Source organism: Acomys minous (assembly GCF_964271855.1).
Source record: "Acomys minous genome assembly, chromosome: 12".
Classification (NCBI taxonomy): Eukaryota; Metazoa; Chordata; class Mammalia; order Rodentia; family Muridae; genus Acomys; species Acomys minous.
This window is the reverse complement of record NC_140493.1, coordinates 16,737,339-16,752,697: the sequence shown is the minus strand read 5'-3', so window position 1 is coordinate 16,752,697 and position 15,359 is coordinate 16,737,339. Positions and strand designations below refer to the sequence as shown.

The 15,359-nt window shown below is 51.4% G+C and overlaps 1 protein-coding gene across 4 annotated transcripts in view; it reads right to left on the bottom strand.

Moving 5' to 3' along the window:
- Positions 1 to 15,359, bottom strand: part of CELSR1 (cadherin EGF LAG seven-pass G-type receptor 1) — a 142,838-nt gene that overhangs the window by 3,410 nt on the left and 124,069 nt on the right. For all 4 annotated transcript variants that reach the window (XM_084749755.1, XM_084749757.1, XM_084749756.1 and 1 more), the window contains 8 exons: positions 13,487 to 13,687; positions 5,222 to 5,396; positions 3,573 to 3,685; positions 3,105 to 3,184; positions 1,647 to 1,773; positions 1,000 to 1,125; positions 471 to 565; positions 100 to 203 (listed from right to left, as the gene is read on the bottom strand). In XM_084749755.1, the coding sequence (XP_084605881.1) occupies positions 100 to 203; positions 471 to 565; positions 1,000 to 1,125; positions 1,647 to 1,773; positions 3,105 to 3,184; positions 3,573 to 3,685; positions 5,222 to 5,396; positions 13,487 to 13,687 (1,021 nt within the window). The remainder of the gene's footprint in view (positions 1 to 99; positions 204 to 470; positions 566 to 999; positions 1,126 to 1,646; positions 1,774 to 3,104; positions 3,185 to 3,572; positions 3,686 to 5,221; positions 5,397 to 13,486; positions 13,688 to 15,359) is intronic.

Here is a 15,359-nt window from a genome sequence, read left to right as displayed (position 1 = left end):
GAGGTCCAGTACCTCAGGGGTTGGCGGGTCAAGAAAGAGGAGAGGAAAACAAGAACGAGGAGGAGGGCAAGAAGGGGGCAGGGGCAGTAGGAACCATACCATGAGCTTTCTTGGAGTTCCGAGGGATGAAAGATGTATCTGGTTCCCCATGGTTACCACGTGCTGGTCCAGAGGACACACTGAGCTTCTGGACCCCTTCATCCCTAGATAAGGCAGAGGTAGGGTGGGCTCAGCACTGGCCCTGAGTGACAGTGATGGGCTGTCAGTGTCACAGAGCACCTTCTATATTGAAGGCCACATGAGGCTCCGGAGGATTCTCTAAGCCCACCCTGCTTGTGCTCTATCAACAGCAGTAACTGATGGTACAGCCACCGCACAGCGTGCGGGGACAGACTGTGCGCCTGGGACGGCAGGGCTCACAGCCAGGGCATCATTCATCCCCACGAATATAGCGAATACAGAGGCCTGACCTGGTGGTACTGTCCAGAGAAGCTGTGGACTCGCCCAGGGCCGTGCGGAGCATGTCTGGTCCTTCGCTGTATGTGTTGTTGCAATTGAGAGAGCGCTAGAGGGAAAGAGTGGGAGGCTATTGGTGAGCAAAAAGCCAGAGGTCAGCACTGTCCCCGAGCAGCCCATATGACAGCACTCTGGCCCCACCAGCACAGGGGAGGGGCAGACAGGGCTGCAAACTGGAGCCTCGGGGCAAAGGAGAGAACATTCCCTGGCTTGCATAAAGTGGGACCACCTTGCTCCCTGCGGACACTACTTCTGGTTGTCATAGATATATGCCCTGGCCCCATCTTCCAAAGCCCTTGCAAGTAGGACTACAGATGGACAGAGATGCTGCCAGGACCCTTCTGCCCTGTGATATGTGCACAGTTCCAAGATACGAAGCCCACACGGAGCATAGTCTGTTGGCTCCTCACAGCTCCCAACCCGGCCATAAGCAGTGCCTCCAGCTCCCAGGCCCACACTGGCGAGGTCTCCAGCACCTCCTACCGTTAGCAGAGTGGCCCTTGTGGTGGCTGAGTCATCCAGGTGCGGCTTCTTCCCAGCCAGCACTGCCCTCAGGTGCTTCCGCACCTCCCTGTGGGTCACGCAGTGGAACAGGAGCACAAAGATGCCCTGGAGGGAAGGGAGATGGGCGCACGGTCAGTGTGACTTTCAGGGGCCTGATGCTGCTACACCAGGCACCCGGGCTGTCCACTGAGGAAAGCCTAGTTTAGAGCAGCCTGGCTGACAGGATCCATGAAAGCTCCAGGTGGGGCCACTGCTTTCTTCACAGGGGAGCCTCAGCACCTAAGACACCTGGACAGGACAGCACAGTCCACAGCCTTATGGGCCATCAGGGGCCCCCAACATTACACCATAAATGTACTAGGCAGCACTTGGTGGGAAACGTGAAGAGCTGCTCCTGCTCCCTGAGAGGACCAATGGGCTTTGGGAATCAAGCTTTGTCCTGCCCAAGCCACTGCAGCTCCTGACAGAGGCAGGGCTGGGACGGGTGGAGAACACAGGCTTCTTTCCTACCCGCCTCGCCTCTTTCTACTGCAGCTGCTCCAGGACAGAGGCCAACAGAGCGGGGACGGGGGTGGGGTGGGGGGGGAGCAGGGTTAGTGCTGCAGGTGACTCTGATTAACACCTACCTGCAAGCAGCTGAAGGCTGCAAAGAGGTAGTGGAAGCTCAGATTGTCGCTGTTCACAGCCAGCAGTCCCAGCATCCAGGTGGCGCTAACGAGCAGCACGAGGAGGAAGGCAGTCCTCAGCAGGGAGCTGTGGGAGGGCAGCATTGAGTGCAGGTCCTTCCCCTTCTCAGCTTCATACAGACCATCGCCATATGTGTGTCTGTCCTTCCATCCACCCACAAACCCACCCCAACCCTAGCTTCCACCAGAGACAAGGCAGACAGCGGTTGTGGGGGTAGAGGGGTTGGCATAAGAAGATAACTCAAGTAAAACAAATGAAAAAGTAAGTATGAGCCTCAACCACCAAAAAACAAAAACAAAACCAAAAAAACCCCCAAAAAACCCCGAGCTATCGCTTGCACCATCCTTTGACGTGACTCGGGTCCAATGGCTGCTGTGCGAGGGCATGCTAGCTTCTGTGTAATGTGGAAACATAGAACAAAGTGGCTAAGGCCAGAGAGAGGCAGAGACGGAGACTTTATATGCCAGCTTCCGCTAGCATGTGACTCAGGTAAGGACCTTCCTGACTCTGCCTCAGTCACGCCGTTAGTCAAAGCAGATGACAACTGCAAACTCCCTTTCTCGGGGTTGTGGAGAACTTTGTGGCTGTGTGACTTAGGGTCAGAGTGGGACCTGGAGATAAAGTGGACTCCATCAGGAAGCTGCAGCCTCTGGGCTTGTATTCTATGCTTCTCAAATACCATGGGTTTTTTTTGTTGTTGTTGTTGTTTTGTTTTTTAAAGACAGGGTTTCTCTATGCAGCCTTGGCTGTCCTGGACTCACTTTGTAGACCAGGCTGGCCTTGAACTCACAGCGATCTGCCTGCCTCTGCCTCCCGAGTGCTGGGATTAAAAGCATGTGCCACCACGCCCGGCTTACCATGCTAATTCTATGGGGGTATGATGGGTCTCCTCCCCTGTCTACTACTAAAACTCTGCAAGCTCGCTCCCAGGCTACCTCTGGGGTTTTCCTACACTCCTGAATCACTTTCCTACAGCCCCAGAATCACCACCATTCCCAGACCACCTGCCTGAACATGCCACCCAACAATGAACAACAGTAAGTGACTCTGAATTCAGGACCCTCTCCTACCCGTGTTCCTCCTCTTCCTGTCCCTATGGCCCAGACTATCTCAAGGCCAGAACCCACTGTCAGCCCCTCACTGACAGCTTGGCTAATCACTACCATGTCTCCCACATCCATGCCGGCTGTCGCCCTGGAGGTCCAGGGCTTACCTAACACTCCAGGCTGACACCCTGGTGAGTATGTGGCTAACAACCCAGCCAGCTGGGAGAATGGTATGGACATTTTCACAGGACTCTGCCCAGCATCTATCTTGGGGGTTTCTGAGGGCCCAGCTGAAAAACTTGGCGGCTTGGCTCCCATCCCTCCCACAGGCCAGATTCAACCCCAACTTACACGACCCCTTTTCTTTCATAATAATGGTGTTTCCTTTGGCAGGACACCTTCGCAGACAGGACAAAGATGACCGTGTTGACCTAGGAAACAAGAATAGCAGCTTCAGGGAGTGGGCCCTTCTGCAGTCTCCAAGGTGATCCCCCACAGCCAAACACATATTTACAACCATGTCTGGAGGGGGGGGGCAAGAGGCCTTGGCCCTAGGTGAATTAAGCAAGGCCATGCAGTGGCTGGGCCTCAGCCTGCCATACTCTAGGTTGCTTGTACATGGAGGTCTTCTAGTGGGCATGGAATGACCCATGGAACCTGGGGACCTGAGGATAGGGTCCCCAGAGCAGCCTGGAAACTGCTAACTGTCACTACCAGGCATGTCCTTCCTGCCAATGCCAGCCACTCTGAGGAACTGCTGACCCTGCAGCACCTGGGCTCCTGTGTGATGAGAGGTCTATCTGGGGACACAGTACTCACGATTATAACTGTTCCCACAGGCCCAGCAAAGCTCCAGATCAGGGTGTCCTGAAGGGATAACCAGCAGAAGTCAGGGTTTCCGTAGCCCTGAGGGTCCAAGCCGACAGCCAGTCCTGTGCATATTGGGGGGGACAGGGAAGCGTGAGGGTCACAGACATGGATGGATGGTCACCCACCTGCCCGGGAGGAGAGCTGAGGCCAGACAGGCAGCACTGCCCAGAGATCCAAAACCACCGTCATCAGAGATCAAGGAGCCAGAGAGAATTGCGTCTAAACTCCTTAAACTAACTTAGGGACTGGCTACTCCCTATGACCCAGAAGGCAGCCACTGCCTAAGGACTCTTGGACATATTCTTATGACATTTTAAAATGTCATAAGACATTTTATAGTTTTGTTTCTTGTTTTTCAAGGCAGTTTCTCTGTGTAGCGCTGGCTGTCCTGTAACTCTCCCTGTAGACCAGGCTAGCCTTGTGAACTCACAGAGATCCACCTGCCTCTGCCTCCTGAGTGCTGGGATTAAAGGTGTGCACCACCACTGCCCAGCTAGAGATGTTTTAAAAAATAAATAAACTTTGAAAAGTAAGTTAGAACTGTGAATTGTTTGAATCTAGATAGCAAAGGCCTCAGAGGCAGTGGCATTTTCCACTCAGAACTCAACAGAGGCGGTAAGGGAAGCCTCCCACTGACACCTCAAGACGGCTTCTACACTGAGGAACGAACACCATTTTCTAGGTGTTCTCATGGTAACACCTGACCTTGGAAGAGATAAAAACACCTCTGTCCAGCAACAAGAGGCAGCTGCCACCCTCCCTCTCCCACTCAGCCTCCAGGTATGAACATCACTCAGGGTCCTTTGGAGGAAGGAAGACTTTCATGGGAAGCCAAGGGCCTTGAGAGACCGTGTCCAGAACCCTGACTTGGCCACCAGAGTCTACCAGGAAGGGGCTTCATGCCTTCCTGTCAAGAATGGGAAGTGTGGATCTTCCTCAACAGGAGGCAAACGTTGGCTTTCTGTAGCTATCGAAAAGCGTAGGCCAGGCATGATGGCAAAGGCCTTTAATCCCAGCACTCAGGAGGCAGAGGCAAGAAGATCTCCGAGGTCAAGGCCAGCCTGGTCTACAGAGCAAGTTCCAGGACAGCCAGGGCTACACAGGAGAGCCCTTTCTTGAAAACACAAAACAAAACAAAATAAAACCAAGCAAACAAAGCACAGTGGAAAAGGAAAGCAAAGCATGCTGAGGAAGTCTGCACAAGGCAGTCTGCCCTGGGAAGTCAGCCAGCTGTTCTACTGATTTATCATCCAGCCATGCCCGTCCATCTGTGTGCACCCTCTGGCCCGCCCTTCTATTGACCTTTACATCTCCCACCTCTTCAGTCAATCACGCCCACATCCACCCATCCTGTCTGTGACGGGAGCAGAACTTCTCTCAACAGCCACTGCACCAAGAACCCCAAGTACTCTGGGGTCCTGCAGCTCACACCTGACCACCTTCCTCCCTATGGGCTGGGAGTAGCTACCCTTCCATACACTGCTAAACGCAGAAAGCCAGCAGAGAGGGCAGATGGCTCGGGGAGCGGGGGGGGGGGGGGGGGGGGATCTGCATTCTAACACCCATCACCCTGGCAGCGCTGCCCTGTGTGTCCTTACCTGTGACAATGGCGGGGATGCCCCAGCCCACCACATGGTAGAACCTCATGGGCCCCATGTCGATGTTGCGCACTTCCGTCAGCATGCGGTAGACGTGCAGGTTCTCCACCAGGGTCCAGGCGAAGGTGCTCATGGAGACATAGTGCAGGAGGATGGCGACCACTGTGCAGAGAAACTGGGTGGAGAGGAGACGGCTCAGAATGCAGCCCACGGCCCTGGGACTGCTGAGGGGGCGGGGCTGGCAAGCACCCTATAAACCCACAGATGGGGGAGTCCTGGGGGTGACCCCTCCTGAGGCGGAAGCCAAATTGTTTTTATTTTATTTTATTTTTTTTATTTTTTATTTTTTGAAATGTGATTTTTTTCTCCTTTATTAATTTATTCTTGTTACATCTCAATTGTTATCCCATCCCTTGTATCCTCCCATTCTTCCCTCCCTCCCATTTTCTCCCTTATTCCCCTCCCCTATGACTGTTCCTGAGGGGGATTACCTCCCTCTGTATATGCTCATAGGGTATCAAGTCTCTTCTTGGTAACCTGCTGTCCTTCCTCTGAGTGCCAAATTGTTATAGGGCTGAGGAGCGACCAAATCAGGCTGTTCAGCCATGGCAGGGTCTCTAGAAGAGCAGGAGCTGCTGCTGAGCATGAAGGTCACTGCATCTCTCCTGATAGAGATGGTGAGAGGCAGCCTTGTGGGGGAGGGGGGATCTACCCAAAAACCCCAATCTCAACCTGGGGTCACTACAAAGAGTGGGTATAATTCAGGAACAAGGTGTGGGCAAAGCACCTAGTCTTCTTGAAAATCTGGAAATAGTGTATTTTTGCGAGCTTGTTCTAATTTTTAAGTATTTACTTCAGGTTTTATAAAAAAGCAAAACAACAAAAAAAACAAAAAACAAAAAAAACCACACCATGGAGCTGCGTCTGCTCATGCTGAAAGTTCCCAGCCTGGGATTGTTCCACAGTGGGTCTTGAAGATGTAGCCCAGGGCAGCTGCTCACAGGCCTTTTGGGAGACCTGCCCTAAATGGGGCTCCCAGGCTAGCCAGTGACAGCAGGTTTCCCAACAGGAAGTTAAGCAGGGCAGGGAGGAAATGACGGGGGAAACGGGGGAAGGGGACAAAATCTGGCCCTATTCAAGTTGGCCACCTGGACAAGCTAGCCCTACCTTGAGCTTTACCGGTAGCTTACCCACACCCCTAACCACAGCCACCACTGACCCTACCCACAGCTGGGCCAAACTCACTGAGGGGTTCCACCCTGGCCATCCATGGCCACACCCACAGATGGGGCCCACACTAGCCGGTACCATCCTATGCTCTGCCCTTGACTATTGCCCTGGCACCCCCTGTGTCTTCCCCGAGACCAGCACTCTCACAGATTTCACACGGGCAGGACGGGAGTCACAACTCAACCTCTAAATGTAGCTACGTTCAAATACCAGGTCACTGCACTTTGAGGAAAGTCCACAGAGCACGGGCTGCAGGGTGCTGTGACAGAACCACCGCTGCCAGAGCAACCTCCAAGGGCCAGGTGCTCTTCAGAAATGACATCCAGACAGTACAAGGGACTTATGCAAACATGAACGCTTGTCAGCTACACTGCAGAGCTGAAGACAAAACACAACGCTACAGCCGGGACATGCTCGCTGCTGGCATCAGAATGCTAGCTGCGAGGGGCAAGTCTGAGCTGGATTACCTCACATCATACACATTTCCAGAGTGGGAAGTGAGGCTGCCTCAGCTAGAGGGCGAGGGTGAGGAGGTTGGGCGGACTGTTGCTTTAAATGGTGTAGAACTAAACCCTCAACAGTTTTTTTGTTTTGTTTTGTTTTTGTTTTTGTTTTTGGTAAAAAGGGGCTAGAAACCAACAGTAGGATCTGGCAGGGTTGTGTGTACACACTTCTGTGCTAAACACAGTCGCTTTTCCAGAACAGAAAACACACACACAGTAAATCATTTCAGCCTGTCAGACTTCTGGGAGATAAACAGCCTCGCCCAGAGATAGGACTGTGAGTTTAGACAAAACTCATAAAACGCAGGCGTCATGCCAAGCCCCTGCCGCGGCACACCTTCCTCCTGGGGTGCATTTGCTTGGTCTGTGCTCACTGGTGCCCGGAAAGCTCTCTCATTCCAGGGAGGCGTTGAGTCAGAAATGTGCTGTGGCTTCTAGGCGCTTCCCACGGCATACTCAGGTGCAAGGAGTGGCCTGAAGCCAGCGGTTGTATTTCCTGCACACCTACAGGACCCCAGAATGAGTCTCTGCTTACTGAGCCTTTGCCCAGGTTACGCATGTGGAGGTGGGTAGACCTCCTGTGTCCGTGCCTGAGGGAAGGATCTTCCCTCAGGGCCCATATCAATGTCCGCTCTGTGAGGAATAGTGTCTGGCCTTGGGAAGCCACAGGGAGGTTTGGTGCTTGTTTACTTGATTTAACCCTGTGCTTCTGTCACCCTGCAGGAAAGCCACCAAGTTTTGTCAACGGCACTGGGGCAAGGATGGCCTGGGAAACCATGCCTAGGAGGTAGCAGGGTCTGGTCTCTTTCCTGAGGGATGTGGCCACTCAGGAAGATCTCTGTGCTTTCTGGAAACCTCCAGCTTTGCACCTTTCTTTCCCCTTCTATCTGAGAGACTGACTTTGAGATCAAGTCTCCATGCCTGGGCTCTGTGCTTTTTGCAGCCTGGGTAGCTGTGTCCAGCGCCACCAACTGATCCCATTACCAGCAGCTGCATCTACCATCCTCAACCCCAGAGCCCTTAAAAATCACCCCAAACTCTCCCTTCCTGGCCCCTGTTCTGGGTTTTAACTATCAGGCCTGTGTTAGGGCACAGAGCTCTGGCTGGTTGCTGTAACACTTCAGGGTATGATGTATCCTGCACACAGAAAAGGGTGTTCCATCGAGTGACACCCCAGGCTACCGATGGATTGGTTCACCAATCCTGGTGACCTTCTACCACGTGGCGAGAGGCAGTCTTACACAGCCGCCTTCCCTGACCCAGCTTCCCACCAGCCAACAGGCAGAGAGTAGGAGTTATTCCTGAATCGTGGTCTTTGGTAGGTTGAATGTATAGTTGCATTTTTCTATCTAAAGGCTCTGCATCCCAGGATGCAAACCATGGGGTAAAAAGAACGACACCTGTACTAAGCATTCCTTCTTCACACTTCTCCAAACAGTACAGCCAGCCCGACAATTAGTCACACAAGTGCTTGCCTCACATCGCTGTCAAGCAACCCAGGGATGCTATGGCATTTGCAAGAGGAAGTGCCATGTGCAGGGGCTACCTCATTTGACATATCTTCTGGGTTGGTATCCATGAGACTCGGAGACAATGTGCAAAGCAACACTGGGGGAGAGGGGTGAGGCTGAAAGGACAGCTGACTGCAGCAACAGTGCTTGCTGCCCAGGGCTCCACCCTGAACCAGAGGCGGCTGCTGCAGCAAGCGTGATGGTGTCTATGTCAGGGTAACCATTAAAAGCCTGGGTTACTGTACAAGTGAAGGTCTGCTGACCTTTTCTCTCTCTAGGTTGTCAATCACTGTTCAGCCACAGGTCTGAAATAGCGTGCACACACACACAGAGTGCCCTGTAGCAAGTGTAGGGCAGGCAACACACTTATATTGGGAGGGTGGCAGCCCTCATCCCTGGTGGTTAAAGAGTCCACATAGACCTTGACGTCTACAAGGAGGTGGCAGCGAGCGCCAAGTACCTAACTGCAACTCCACCACCTCCATCCAAGTGACCGAGTGGCCATGTGGGTGATTCCCTTCATCAAGACCATCTGTCCTTACACATGTACCTCTCAGCTCTAGGGGGTTCATGGGTGGACCCTGTAAGTGAGCTTCCGGCACAGTCCTCTCAGGGAACAGATGATTGGCAGTCACCCTCCCTCCCCATACTCCCAACAAGTGCGCTGGACCTCACATTATTTTAAAATTCTCACTTGTAAATATGAAAATATGGAAAAGTGCAGCTGGTTAGCCAGGGCCACCCAAAGTCACAATCCCATTGTGTCCCATGATTTTGCCTGCTATCAAGCCAACAAGGACCTTGCCGCTGTCAACTGTAGCGTGGACCCATGCTGCCTCTCCTCAGGGATGCTCCTTTCTGTCCTGAGACATCATCTCTGGATATTAAGTCTGTCCCTCTTAGAGACCCCATCACCTGTGGGGGCTGGGGGACAAATGCCACAATCACTAACGGACTGTGAACACTCCCCAGCCCCGTTCCATGCAGCTCAGTCATAGCCAGATTTACTGCACACTTCCAGGGATGCCCTCACCCTTTCAGTCCTGCGCCCCCGACACTCAGGTGCCATGGCCAGTGCGTAGGAGTGCAGTTGCCGTCTACACACAGGCCACTGAGCTCCCCTGATTATCCACAGGGTTTTATCTATAGGTTGTTTTAGAATCGTTTGGTGGACCCCAACATGCCAATGATGTCATCTGATTAAGAGTCTTCTTGATTCTTTCTACGGTGGCCCGTTGAGCCCTCCTCCCACACCTGAGTGAGCAGAAGGCTGCAATAAGGCAGGTTCCTGCCATTAGAAATCACAGCTAAGACTGCTCACTGTTTCTTCCACTACCACGTTAGTGGGGGTGGGGTGGGGTGGCCCTTGCGCTAAGTTAAGGAGTTCCCTTTTTAAATTTGTTCAGAGGGTTTTCTCTTGCCCCCTTCTTTCTAATAATGAATGAGTATTAAGATTTATCAAAAAAAATTTTTGCATTAAAATATTTTCAAGCAAGGCGTGGTGGCACACACCTTTCATCCCAGCACTCGGGAGGCAGAGGCAGATGGATTGCTGTGAGTTTGAGGCCAGCCTGGTCCACAAAGCTAGTCCAGGACAGCCAGGGCTACACAGAGAAACCCTGTCTATAAAACACCCCCCCCTGAAAGAAAAAAAGAAAGAAAGAAAGAAAGAAAGAAAGAAAGAAAGAAAGAAAATTTTCATCTGGGTGGTGATGTGAACACCTTTAATCCCAGCACTTGGGAAGCAGAGATGGGTGGATCTTTTAGTTTGGGCCAGCCTGTTAACAGAGCCAGGACAGCCAGGGCTACACAGAGAAACCCTGTTTCAAAAAACAAAACAAAAAAAAAAAAAAGAAAGAAGAAAGGAAGCGATTTTTTCCTTAAATGTAGAGGTAGGCATATGGTTTAGTGATTAGGGGGCCTCATACCAGAGGCCCCAACATTGCCACAATCAGGTAGCTCAGACACATGGGCCTGTAACCCCAAACACTCCAGAGGCGGAAGTCAGAGTGGCCTGGACTTCAGACTCATGCTGGGCCTCAGCTGACACAAGGGCTACATTAGCCCCTGCCTCAGAGCAGCAAAAGGAAACTTGAGTCACTCCTTACATGTGGAGACGACAATGACATCTATAGGTTTATACGCTGCTAAATCACCTTCACGTCTGTCCTGAGATAAACCCAGCTGGGATCTGCTACCCACATATAGATACATAGCCCACACCAATCTTCCTCATCTTAGAGGGGAATGCAGCCATTCAGCCGCGGTTCTCCTGTGCTGCCCCAGACTGTTCAAGCCGCCTTCTTGTCTCCTTTCTCAGCTCCAGTGTTTGTTATTTGCACCTTTTCCCTTCATTGTTCTCCCTCTCTTGCTCTTTTAGAGATTTATTTTATGTGTATGAGTGCTCTATCTGCATGCACGCCTACATGACAGAAGAGGGCATCGGATCCCATTATAGATGGTTGTGAGCCACCATGTGGTTGCTGGGAATTGAACTCAGGACCTCTGGAAGAGCAGGCAAAGCTCTTAACCTCTGAGCTATCTCTCCAGCCCCCGGTTGTTCTCATTAGAGATTTTCCCTTCGACTAATACCTCATGGCTATTTATCTCTTCATTCCCCTCCTTTCTTTCCACTTGGTTTGTTTCTGCTTTATTCTTCCCCTTCCAAGCCTCCTCAAGGTCCCAGGAGTCTTTTGCTAAAGACCTTCAGTTCACTAGATTTTTCAGTCTTTTTCCTTAAAAGAAGAAATGTTAATTTTATGTATATGAGTGTTTTGTCTGCATGCATGTGCACCACATGTGTGCAGTACCCATGGGTGCCAGAAGAGGGCATCGGATGCTGAGATTGGAGATACAGTTGTCCGGCACCAGCGGGAGTTGGAAATGGAAACTAGGTCCTCTGGGAGCCTGCACCATCTCTCCAGCCCCTACTATCTTTTTTCTAGCATTAGAAATGTGATTTCTGGGGCTGGAGAGATGGCTCGGAAGTCAAGGGCACTGACTGCTCTTCCGGAGGTCCTGAGTTCAATTCCCAGAAACCACATAGTGGCTCACAAACATCTATAATATGATCTGATGCCCTCTTCTGGCCCGCAGGTGTACATGCAGGCACTGTATGCATAATGATAAATAAATAAATGTTTTTTTTAAAAAAGGAAATGTGATTTCAACTCTCCAGTATGCTTTTACTATACCTTTCAAGTTGTTATTTTTAATTACACTTATTTGTGTGTATATGTGTATGTAGAGCACGCATGCCATGTGTACATGTGTGGAAGTCGAAGGACAGTTCGTGGGGGTGTGTGTGTGTGCTCTATGCTCTACCCTTCCACTGTGTGGATCCTGGGAACTGAGTGCAGGTCATCAGGCCTGGCAGCAGGTGCCATCACCCACTGTGCCATCTTGCTAGTCTGCAAGGTCAGATGTGATATTACCAGTAACATTTGTCCATCATTAAGAGTCCTAGACATTTTTCTTGAGCTTGTGTCTCCTGTAGGTATATTTGAGTTTGTTCCACTGGGTTCATAGAAGAACAGTGGGCACCTACTGTCCCAGTGTGTGGGCCTTTGCAATCATTGCATAGATACCCACTGCCCCCAGCATAATCATTTATCTCCTAATTTAGAGAGATCCTTGGGTTTCTCTGGGCTGGCACTGTCTTGTCACATCTCATGACTCTCAATCTTTGTGCCCCTTACCGTTGTTCCTCCTGTGGGCTGTCTTTACTTCAATGGCAAGTTCCACCAATCACCCGTGTCAGAGAGGATGTGTGCTAGGTAGGTAGCTGTGCTGGACAGGCCTTGCTGATGAGCACTGGGAGCTCGCTGGCCACAGATCCAGCTGTGCAGGTCCAGGTGAGGATTCGCTGTCCACCTCCTTCCTCCGCAACACTTGCTAGGTTCTGCACGCTAACCCCTCATGCTCAGGAGACTCACTACTCTACCCTGGTGACCTCATGACCTCCATGAGCAGCTAGGACCCCTGTGAGGCTCTGCAACATCTCTTGACTTTCTCGGCAAGCTCCTTTCACTTCCTTGGTCCTATACATCCCCAGAAAACACTTCCTTGCTCTATGCCCTTGTTGTTCTTGCTTGAGCAAAGCCCAGGGTTGTCACGGGCACGGAGAAAACAGAGGGATGGGGAACCTGTGCACCACTATCCACTAAGGCTACACTGGTAATTGGTAGAGCTTGCCACTGAAGTAAAGATATCCCACAGGAAAGACAGTTGTAAGGGACACAAAGACTGAGAGTCATGAGATGTGACAGAGAGTGCCAGCCCAGAGAAACCCAAGGACCTCGCATATTTAGGACTCTGGGGTTTAGCACGTAACTACAACACCTCTGATGGTTAATTCTAACTGCCAATTTGACACGAGCTAGAATCAACCTAGGAAAACAGTCTTAAGGAGGGACTGTCAAGACCAGGTAGAACTGTGAAATGTCTGGGGGGAGGGGGCGATTATCTTGAGTGTTAGTAGATGGGAGAAGACCTAGTCCACAATGGGCGGCATCATTCTCTAGGCAGGGGGCCTTGGGTTGGGTAAGAGTGGAGAAAGATGGCTGAGCACTAGACATGCGGCTGAGCACGAGACATTTATTCTATCTCTGCTCTTGGATGTGGAATGACTAGCAGCAGCCCTGAGTTCTTGCTTCAGTTTCTTCACAATGACCAAAGATCATGAACCAAATAAGCCCTCTCTCCCTCTAGTTGCCCTCTGTCAGTGTTCTCACAGCAAGAAGCAGAACCAGATCACCACCTGGTAAAATAAAATGACTCGTGCCTATGTCAGGAGGGTGAGAATCAAGTGTGTATGTGGCCTTTGGAGGACCCTATGGGTGCCCTTGAAGGGTGGCCTCCACCCTTGGCCTCCCCCAGAGACTCCCTGACACAATGCCCTTACAAGTAGGACGTTTGCACTGCTCCAGGGAGACTGAGAGGCACACCTGGGGGGATGTGACAGCTTGCCCAAGTGACAGCACTCAGGGTAGCCTGTGGCAGGCTGAGGGGCGTGGTCTCACCGGGTTCTCAGTCTGGTTGATCCCGACCATGAAGATGAGCTGGGAGAAGAACAGCGCCGCGATGAGGTTCTTATGGATGCTGTGCAGGTTGGAGCGCAGCGTCCGGACGAGGGAGAGCAGGACAAAGGCCACCAGGAGGGCCACCAGGGACAAGGACAGGGCAGCATAGGTGATGATCTTCAGGGGCAGAACCTCCCCATGCTGCAGGTGGGTTGGTTAAAGAGAAGTAAGGAGCTGTCCTCTGATGGACGTTAGAACAACACAGACAGAACATCGGGATGGATAGTAGATATCAAAGACTAGGAGAAGAACAGGTGACCAGCCTGGGATGGTGAGAAAGGTCTGGGGATGATGGCAAAAGGCTGCCCAAGATGGGGATGTAAAAATCCAACCAGCCCATGTGATATATATTTTAGCCAGTGTGGCGCTCACATTTAATGCCAGCACTCAGAGGCAGATAGATTTCTGTGAGTTCAAGGCCAATACGGTCTACATAATGAGACCCTTCCTCAAAAACATTATATATATATATAAATTTTTTTTTAACCCTTCCACATAAATCCTGCTGTCAGGAGCAACTGAGACACTTCCAAGCCCTGATCTGGAGATCTGCCAAGGGGACTCAGGTTTATGCAAACCCTAGGTGTCTCCAGTAGCACTGCCTCCCCACTGTCCCCCACACCAGGCCAATAGTCACAGCAGACTCTTTACAGGGAGATTGGGTAACTTGTGACATGGCGCCTCTCCTGCTCATTTAATACGTGATCGGGATTCTTCACCCATCCACAGCTGCATTTATTTCACATGGTCCTTAGACAGAACCCAGGACAAGAGCAGATGTGAGAGCCCAAGCTCCTTCTGTGGCCTGACTAGACAGCCTGCAGCTTCATCTCTGGTAGCTAGGAGCCTAGACAGCAAACGCCCACAGCTGGGGCTTCATTCTCACCCTCAGCATACAGTCTCCTGCAACCATGGGCGACTAGCGTGTCTTTCTCTTAAAAATCCAGGTAAAACAGACTAACTATTTTGAGTCTCCAGGAATATGCTTAGTGCGACTCAGAGTCTGGAGCAGTTTTGGGTACAGGTTATTCAGTGCCTTCCAGGAGGCGGTGGCACAGAGCTGTGCACCGTGGCTCCTCAGAGCCTACTACTCCCCAGGCAGATGGCCAGCTCACATTGTCAAGCTGCTTAAGATACCAAAGACACCAACATTCTGTCACTGGCTTCCTCTCCTCACACCTTTGTCCTAGGGAGCAGTGTGTGGCCTGAGAGGCCTTGACGTTCAAACTGGGTGTAGAAGCTGCATGCTCTATCACGGCTACGGTACCCTGCCCTGAGAGGAGGCAACATTCTAGAAACTTCTGAGCCTGGTGTTAGGTTTTACCACTGTGCTGGTTGAATTTTGTCAGGTTGCCACAAATCTAGACAGAGCTGGGAAGAGAAAAATCTTAATCCAGTAAATGCCCTATAGGCAAGACTGTGGGGGAATTTTCCTGATTAATAATTATGTGTAAGGACCCAGCCCATGGTGGGTGGTGCCACTCCTGTGCTGGTGGCCCTGGGCTCTATAAGAAAGCAGGCTGAACAAACCACGAGGAGCAAGCCAGTAAGCAGCACCCTCCATGGCCTCTGCATCAGCTCCTGCCTCCAGGTTTCTGCCCTGTTTGAGATCCTGTCCTGACTTCCTTTGATGATGGACTATGATGTAGAACCATTAGCCAAAATAATCCCCTTTCTCTCCAAGTTCATTTTGCTTAGAAACCCTAACACCCATCTAACACCTTTGCGAAAAGCTTTATAACCTGAGCTCTTTGAGACCCGTTGTTTACTTGTTTGTTTAGCCAGGGCTTCACTCCGCAGCTCTGGGCTGACC